Source organism: Alligator sinensis, unplaced genomic scaffold, assembly GCF_000455745.1.
Source record: "Alligator sinensis unplaced genomic scaffold, ASM45574v1 scaffold1032_1, whole genome shotgun sequence".
NCBI classification, from domain to species: domain Eukaryota; kingdom Metazoa; phylum Chordata; order Crocodylia; family Alligatoridae; genus Alligator; species Alligator sinensis.
In genome coordinates this window covers 997287-1005612 of record NW_005842450.1, presented here as the reverse complement: position 1 = coordinate 1005612, position 8326 = coordinate 997287, and the positions used below count along the sequence as shown (strand labels likewise).

General features: G+C 62.8%; 2 protein-coding genes across 2 annotated transcripts in view; one reads left to right on the top strand and one right to left on the bottom strand.

Moving 5' to 3' along the window:
• Positions 1-45: 45 nt before the first annotated feature.
• Positions 46-7284, top strand: TBC1D20 (TBC1 domain family member 20). The gene is made up of 7 exons (XM_025212197.1): positions 46-289; positions 1284-1364; positions 2793-2979; positions 3482-3583; positions 4167-4308; positions 4569-4750; positions 5443-7284. The coding sequence occupies exons 1-7, from the start codon at positions 190-192 to the stop codon at positions 5696-5698; spliced, it is 1050 nt and encodes a 349-aa protein (XP_025067982.1). The 5' UTR covers positions 46-189; the 3' UTR covers positions 5699-7284.
• Positions 7285-7871: 587 nt separating this feature from the next.
• RBCK1 (RANBP2-type and C3HC4-type zinc finger containing 1) overlaps positions 7872-8326 on the bottom strand; it is a 5883-nt gene continuing 5428 nt past the window's right edge. Inside the window, exon 12 of the mRNA XM_025212186.1 lies at positions 7872-8236. Coding sequence (XP_025067971.1) covers positions 7913-8236 — 324 coding nt within the window. The 3' untranslated portion in view covers positions 7872-7912. The remainder of the gene's footprint in view (positions 8237-8326) is intronic.

Sequence of the window (8326 nt, the reverse complement as noted above, 5' to 3'; positions counted from 1 at the left end):
CCTGAATGCGTGCTGGGTCCCCGATTGCGGGGCCGTGGGGCCGGACGGGAGCTCTGCCTGCGCCGCGCCGGCGAGCCTGCCCTGGCACGTGTCCCCTCTGCAGATTACGATTCGAAGCAGAAAAGGAAAGAAGCTGAAATCCAGCAGGCGCTGAGCAGCGACCCCATCGACGTGGCCACCCTCCGGCGCATGGCCATCAGCGAGGGGGGGCTCCTGACCAACGAGATTCGCTGCCAGGTGTGGCCCAAGCTGCTCAACGTGAACACGGACGACCTGCCGCCGCCTCCAGGTACGGGAGGGCGTGACGTGACGTGACGTGACGTGACGTGACGTGACGTGACGTGACGTGACGTGCACGCACGCAGATGGGAGGCCTTGCCCCGTGTTGCCTGCGTGTCACGTGTGCTGCCTCGAGAGCAGGGCGTCCGGCACGGACCCCGTGGTGTCCCCGCATCTCGCGTCCAGCTGCTCGTCACCGACCCCAGGACCGGGTTGGTTTTAACTAGTCGGTGCCGCCCGGAGGGACCCGACTGGCAGGTCTCGTCCTGCTGCAGCCGGGCAGTTTGGAGCAGAGCTGCCCTACGCCAACCGAGAGCAAAAAGTGGCCACGCGGCGAACGCGTCCTGTTTTTTTGAGGGGTGCTGTTTTGGTGGGTAGGAGCTTGCTCCCCCTCCAGGCGCGGGTGAATCGATGGCCGCTGTGCCCCACGGAGCCTGCACGCAGGGCGCGTCAAATCTGAGGCCGGGAAAACGGTTTTCCCTGCGACATTCAAGCCTGCCCCTGGCTCTGCTCGCACAGAAAACAACGTCCCCCTGGGGGCCTGCTCACGGGCACGCGTTCCCAGTTGCTAGGGCTGTGCCGGGCCTGGGAGCTGTGGGAGGCAGGGACTGATGCTCAGTGGCCCACAGCTGTCTGGTGCCTCGTGGCATCTCTCCGGGTCTGCTCCAAAGAGGAGCAGCTGCTCAGGCTGCTTCTCGTTCCCCTGGCGTTCAGCGGCTCCATGGCAGGACCTCCGCTACTCTGTAGTGCTGTGGAGTGACGTCCCGCCCACCACGTGCTGGCAGCTAAGCTGTGACACAGACCTGTCCTCAGGGTTGCAGGGAACCTGTGACTGTTCCTGGCCCCGGCACGGCCTTTGTCAGTGGTAACAGTGCCAGGATGGGCATTGACAGGAGCACGAGGCCTGAGTACAGCGGGGAGAGCCTGGATCCCACGTGGTGGGTGGAGGGTTTTGCTCCGCAGTGCCAGGTTGGTGGGTTTGTAATGCTCCTCTCCCCCCTCAGGAAAGGAGCTGCGAGAGGACAACAAAGACTACCAGCAGGTGCTCCTGGACGTCCGGCGATCCCTGCGTCGCTTCCCCCCTGGTGAGACGCTCACACTCTGCTCCTCTCTGCATCCCCAGAGCTCCCCGTCCCACACCCTGTGTCACATAACTCGCTTCCGGGCTCACGGCACTTTGGAGCAGTGATGCTCCTGGGAGCCGAGTCTTCCTGCAAGCCGTGTCCTGAGCATGTGCAACCCTTAAGCTGGGGCTGTGCTTCCTCCACTGGCTTTCTCAAGCCCCTTCCTGCCACTGCAGCCATTACTTCAGCGCATCTCTGATGCTACACACACGCCTGGTACCCCCTGAGGAAGCCCTCACCAGCCTGGCTCTAATGCTGCCACACCTGGCAGTCACATATCTGCCACGTCTCGGGTGGGGCCAGACCGTGCACAGTGTTTGGGGGCTTGACCCTTTGCCTCCGTGTCTCTGGGCCGCTGGTTCTGGGGCCTGGTTTCCCAGCAGTTGAAGGAGGAAGTTTCTCAGCCAGGCGCGTTCCTTCCAGCTGCTGTCGTGCGCCCGCTCAGAACAGCCCTTGACCATTGCAAACAAAAGCTTCTTGCAGTTGCTCTGTTCTTAGGATTGGCTGGAGCTTTGTCATGCTATTTATAACCCGATGGGAGCCAGGAGTTATCCAACTTTGCAGAGCAGCTGTTGCCCCTGGGCAGAAGCTACTGTCCGCTTCCTGTTTTTTTTCTTCCCACTTCATTTAAGCAGCTGATTTTACCATATTTATCTGTGTACCACACCCCCTGTTTTGGGAAGGTAGAGAGAAGGGAAGGAAGGATTAGCCAAGCTGTTTGGAATCAGGCCCCTCATTGAAGCCCCACACCCCAACTGTCAGTAGCTGATTTTGGGGAAACAGTGGGTGTTGTACATTGAGAAGTATGGTATTGCAAGGCTTGATGCACGCACAGAGAGACGGGTGCCCTGTGGGATGCTGATGCCACGATGCACAGAGAGGGTGTGATTGTGCAAGAGGCTCACGAGTGCTGCCTGCTCATGGGATTAACCCGGAGAAGCTTGTTCTGGGGCAGAGACTCCCTGAGCTGAAGCCGGGCCGTGTGGCAGCCTCTGCAAGCATTGCACAGCCATTGCAACATGCCTGGTATGGCTTCTGGGGGAATGGGATTAAGCTGGTTTCTTAGGACTCCTGGGAACAACACTAACGTCAGCCTCGAGTGGTGCGTGCAGTGTTGTAAACACAGCAAGTCCTGCCCTTCCCCTTTTGCAAAGCGACTGCTAGTATGCCTATTTCACAGAGGGAGAAACTGAGGCACTAAAAGTGAAGCAAAGGTTGGTGGGGTGAGAGCCAGGATTAGAACCCAGGAGTTCCTGGTCCCTGGGTTGGGCTGAGGTTGCTGCACAAGGCCCTGCCCTGCAGTGATGCCGGCTGGCCCGTGTCGAGCTCTGAGACTGCAGTCGCCTGTTAGATGGGACTGGTCCGCTCTCACGGCCGCTGTCCCCACAGGGATGCCCGACGAGCAGCGGGAGGGGCTGCAGGAGGAGCTGATTGACATCATCCTGCACGTCCTGAAGCGCAACCCGCAGCTGCACTACTACCAAGGCTACCACGACATCGTGGTCACCTTCCTACTGGTTGTGGGCGACAGGCTGGCGACTGCCTTGGTGGAGAAGCTGTCGACCCATCATCTCAGGTACAACAGACAGGCAGGGCCAAGGACCATCCTGTCCTCCTGCTGGGGGGCTCGAGTCGGGGGAACGCACAGCTCCCTGGGGGCCTGAAGCATTCATGGGACGGAGGCTTTTATCCGGCTGCACTCGCGAGTCAGGACCAGGCAGCCGAAGTGCCAGGGGACCCTAAAAGGGGGTCTGGTTTATTGAGCAGGTCTCTTTTTTTGTCCCCTGGTCTGGATGCCAGCCTGGGCCAGAGGGGCTGGTCCTAAGGGAATCGTCTCCCACCCCCTGCCCTCAGCAGCCGCGAGCTGGGCTGTAGGGCCCCAGGAAGGTGTCTCTGGGCTTGCTTGCACCCCGAGACGTGGCTCTGGCAGGGGAGAGGCCTCTGCTGAATGCCGGCTGCGAGGCCAGGGGCGGGTGCAGGTCCAGGTTCCCAGAGAGGCGGTGCTGGAGTGCAGCTGGCCTGCCTGGTGGGATGGTCTCTGAGGAGCCCTGCCTCTGACAGCTGCTCTTCATCCACAGGGATTTTATGGACCCGACGATGGACAACACCAAGCACATTCTGAATTACCTGATGCCCATAATAGACCAAGTGAACCCTGAAGTCCATGACTTCATGCAGAGGTACGTGGCCAGCTCCCAGGCCGCCTCTGGGGAGGTTCCCAGCCGGTCTGGGGCTGTCTTCCTTGCAGTGCTGGGATTTACTGGTTGGGACTTGTCCAGGGCTAGCGGCTTCTTCCAAGTGGACCTGAGGAGCCAGCACAGGTCAAAAGCCTTCTGTGCCTTGGTGCTCAGCAGCCCCAGGGCCCCCCTTGCTTTTGAAACCATTCCCCTGCTGTGCTGGGCTTGTCCACGCTGTGGCATCCTCGCCCAGGCTGCCCCACTGTCTCCCCCTCTATGACAATGGCTCTCAGCTGGTGTGCTACAAAGCAGACACCACTGCTTCAGCTCCTGTATGGGCTGAGGCCTCTCCTCCAGGTCTCGCTGGCCCCGAAAACCGCCGCAGCAGCCGGCAGGGATGGAAATGGATTGAAATCGGGGCAGAGAGGGGTGGGACAATCCAGAAGACACTTGGTTGTGGGGGGAACTTTGAGTCCAAGCCCCACAGGTTAGAGGTGAGGTGATGTCAGGCTCCCCCCGCACCCCAAGAGTTCGCCCCAGTGGGGCTGGTGGCAGGGGCTGTCTGACGGGGGCTTCCTCTCCGCAGCGCTGAAGTGGGGACCATCTTTGCGCTCAGCTGGCTGATCACGTGGTTCGGGCACGTCCTGTCTGACATGCGGCATGTGGTGCGATTATACGACTTCTTCCTGGCCTGCCACCCGCTGATGCCCATTTACTTTGCTGCTGTGGTAGGTGCTTCCTTTCCCTTGTCAGTTTTAAACCTGTTGCTTGCCGGTTCCAGCGGGTGCCCCTTAGATCTGGTGTTCTGGGCCTGGGTGAATGACAAGTCCCTGTTCCCTCAGCCTGTCGAGGGTGAGCTGAATTGTCAGGTGTCTGCCCAGAGCTGGGGCAGCCCCTGCGGGGGGAGTGGGGAGCCTGTTCCCGTCGGGCCCTGCCGGCCGTGCTAGTGAAGTGAAGGAGCCAGGATCAGCGGCTGCTTGCGTTGCAGATCGTGCTGCACCGGGAGCAGGAAGTACTGGACTGCGAGTGCGACATGGCCTCCGTGCACCACCTCCTATCGCAGATCCCGCAGGACCTGCCCTACGAGACCCTCATTAGCCAGGCGGGCGACCTCTTTGTGCAGTTCCCACCCTCGGAGCTCGCCCGGGAGGCGCGGCAGCACGCCGAGCGGTGAGTACTGGGCTCCGTGGGAAACCTCACGTCTGCCATGGGAATGAAGCATAGCTCTGAACCTGCCCCATGCTTGGGCTGTTCCGAGTATCTCGGCATGGCCCCACGTCAACCGACTCGTTGCCCTTGCCCTCCTACGCCAGCTCCCCCAATCTCCTCCCTGCTGTGGCAGCTCCCCCCAGGGCTGGGTTCCAGCTCCGGCCTTGCCAGCACCAGGGCTCTCTTTGCCGCTTGGTTTTGGCACAGGCAGTGAAAGATCCACACTCAGTGCAAATGACAGGCTCCGGGGTGCTGTGCTCTGCCCCTGGGCAGTGCCAGGGCAGGGACCCTGCATGGGGCTTGCTCATGGGATCAGTGGGTGAAACACCCATGGGGCAGAGCTGCCATTAGAGGGGCTCCACTGCCAGTGCCCAGTTGGCCCCACATTGCCAAGGGGGGGTAGGACTTGCAGGCTTCTTGGCCTGCGTGTCTGCTCCACCCTGGGCTTGGATCACCATGCCCTGCAGACGCCTGCCCTCTGGCACTGGCAGGACCTGAGCTGGATGTAACAAGGGCACTGGCAGACCCTGCACCCCTCTAGCTGCTGTCACGACTGACCACGGTTCCCCATAAGCAGCACTCCTTGTCTTGGAGGCTGCCAACCGGGGATGCCGTCCACCTGCAGTTCTCAGCCCCTGCCTCTCCCCTCGCAGGACGGCCGCTTCCACCTTCAAGGACTTTGAGCTGGCGTCAGCCCAGCAGCGACCGGACATGGTGCTACGACAGCGTTTCCGGGAGAGGCTCCGAGGGGAGGAGCGGACAAAGTCAGTCTTGACCAAACCAAGGACCAACCGCTTTGTCAAGCTGGCGGTGATGGGGCTGACGGTGGCCCTGGGCGCCGCGGCACTGGCCGTGGTGAAGAGTGCCCTGGAGTGGGCCCCCAAGTTCGAACTGCAGCTCTTCCCCTGAGCACGGCAGCAAGGGGCCGTCTCTGCACATGGCTCCCCTCCAGGACCGTGTCCAAGGGGTCTGGCTCAAAGCTCTGCCTAGGAGCGCGACACAGAGCACTGTCGCCTCCTTCTCCCCACGTGGGCTTGGAGCCCCTGCTCTCGTGTCTGGGCGTTGGAAGCTGACACGTCCTGGCGTGGTCATACCCGTGCTGGGTTGCTCGGTGCAGGGGCCAGTTGGAGAGCTTCTGGTAGTCGAAACAGAGATAATGACCCACCCCGGGTCAGCAGGTAGAGGGGCAGTCAGGGTTGGGCAGGGGAGGTGGGAGCCTGGTGAGCATGGCACCGTGCTGGTCCTGGTAATCTCCGACACCGCCCCTGCCTGGGGCTTGCTGAGTGGGCGCCTTGTTAGAGCAGCACCCTCTTCAATCCCTGTTGGAGGACTCTCCTCCCTGCCCTCCCCCCCGACGCTGCTTGGTCTCCTGCAGACTAATGTTTCTGTCTTTGGCGTTAACCCTGAAACTGGTGCCAGCACATGCCCCCCTGCCCTCCTCCCCTCCAGGTCCCCCTACCCCCTTTGCAGCAGGTCCCTGCTCTCACGCTCCCAGAATTTCACCTGACCCAAGTGAAGCCAATAGACACTACACGCCTCTACCTCTGCCTGCCCCTCTGCTGCTAAGCCTCCCGTAAGTGCCCTTACCCCATCCCTGCCTCGCCTGTGGTTGTCCCCTCCCGTCCCCAGGAGCCACGCTCTGTCCCATGGGAGCCCCAGTCCTGGAGAAGAGCAGCAAGCTGGGCCTGGCAGCAAGGCGCTGTGCCCCTGCCTGTGTCCAGCATCATGAGCGCTCTGAGCAGCGAGGCTGTCCCTGCTGCAGCACCCGCTCTGCAGGGTCTCGGACTCCCAGGGGTGCCCTGAGCTCTGCCCCAGCGCTCGCCGGGCGCGTTGGCTCCCAGTGACGGCTGCTTCTGCAGCCAGGGCATCCGCTGGCTCCTCCCGGCTCTTCTCCCAGCACATCCTCATGTCTGCTGCATGGTGACACGATGGCGCCAGTCCCTCGGTGTGGGAGGAGGCTGGCACCGACACCACAGTAAGTGGCGGGCAGCGTGAAGAGCTGTTAACGAAGCACTTTAAAAGCCCCAGAAGAGGAGGGCGTTTTCCTACGGCCACTGGCTAACTGCAGGCTCAGGAGATGGCCCTTACCCCATTACCTGCAGCACCAAGCCCTTGTGTAGCTTGGGGTGATGTGCAAGGTGCCTCAAAGGCGGTGGAGGGAGCAGGGGGTCGTCCCACGGTGGCGCAGCTCAAAGCGCCACCCTCCCACCCCTCCTGCAGCGCTGTGGCTATGGCTGCGGGCAGAGACAGCCGGGCTGGGCTTCCCTCTCCCGGCATCGTCTTTCCGAGCAGCGCTCCCCACCCGCGCTGGGGCCTGCTCGTCCCCCTGCCAGGCTCTGAAGGGTGGGTCTGCACACATCGAGGTCCCGGCCTCCTGGCCCGTAGGAAAACGTTCTCCTCCGGGGGCTAGCGACTGTATAGACTTGTACATATGCGTGCACACCAAGATCGTACAGGCTTGTTGCCGTGTAAAATAAACAGTGCCCGGTTACTAACCCGCCCCGCCGTGCCTGCCCGAGGGCAGAGCAGGGCCGTCCCACCTCCGCCCCGCAGTGGGGCTCTTCCCAGGCCTGCCACGGGGCTGTGGCCAGGCACGTTTGCACGTGTGGCTAAGGGCAGGGCTGCCAAACAGCTGGGAACACCTCCATGAGAAGGGGGCCCCGAGTCCAGGGCTGGAGGCTGGTGCCTGGCACTGGACACCCCTGCCCAACGGGCACCACGGGGAGAAAAGCCAGACACGTGACGTCCTCCCTGCGCGGCCTGCAGGTCTTTATTGCCTCCAGCCGCTGGGTTGACAATCGATGAGCGAGCGCCCGCCGTCCCCTGAGCTCCGGGGCTGGTCCCACCTCGCCGGGGAGCGTGGGAGCACGCGCTGTCCCGCCCTCGGCCTGGATGCAGGCGGGCCGGGGCCTCCCACAGCCCAGCCCAGCCCAGCGGCTGGCCCTCCGTGGGGCTGACCGCACCAAGCTCCAGGGATGTCTGGGGCACGAAGTACCAGCCCATCCTAGCCCCAAGCAGAACTCAGCCCCCGGAGCAGAGTTGGGTAGTGTCGGGGGGCCATGGAGGGACCCTGCCCTCCGTGGAGGGCCCCTGCCCTCCGCGCCCCCCCAGGCTCCTCTCTGCCTAGTGGCAGTTCTGGCAGCGGGGGTGGCAGGGCGCGCCCTTCAGCCGGCAGCGACAGCCCCCGCTCGTGTCGCCGGGACCCTGCGGAGAGCGGAGGTCACGGGGGCAGGTAGGGAGGCAAGGATGGGGGGCAGAGCCCCGAGTCCTGCACTCCAACCCCTGAGGCGGGTCTGTGCTCTGGGCAGGGGCAGGTTTGGGGGTGCGCATGGGGAGATCCCGCTTCCTCCCTCCCTCTGGGAGCCGGGAGAATAATGGGGGCTCCGTACTAAGCGACAGCTGCTGGCCCTGAAAGGACAGACCCGTGCAGCAGCTGGCTTGTTTGGGCCACCGTTAGGTTTCAGAGTGAACAGCCTGGGAAGGTGGCACTGCAAGGACCCCCCCCCCCCCTTTTTTTTTTAAGACCCCGGGGGGGGC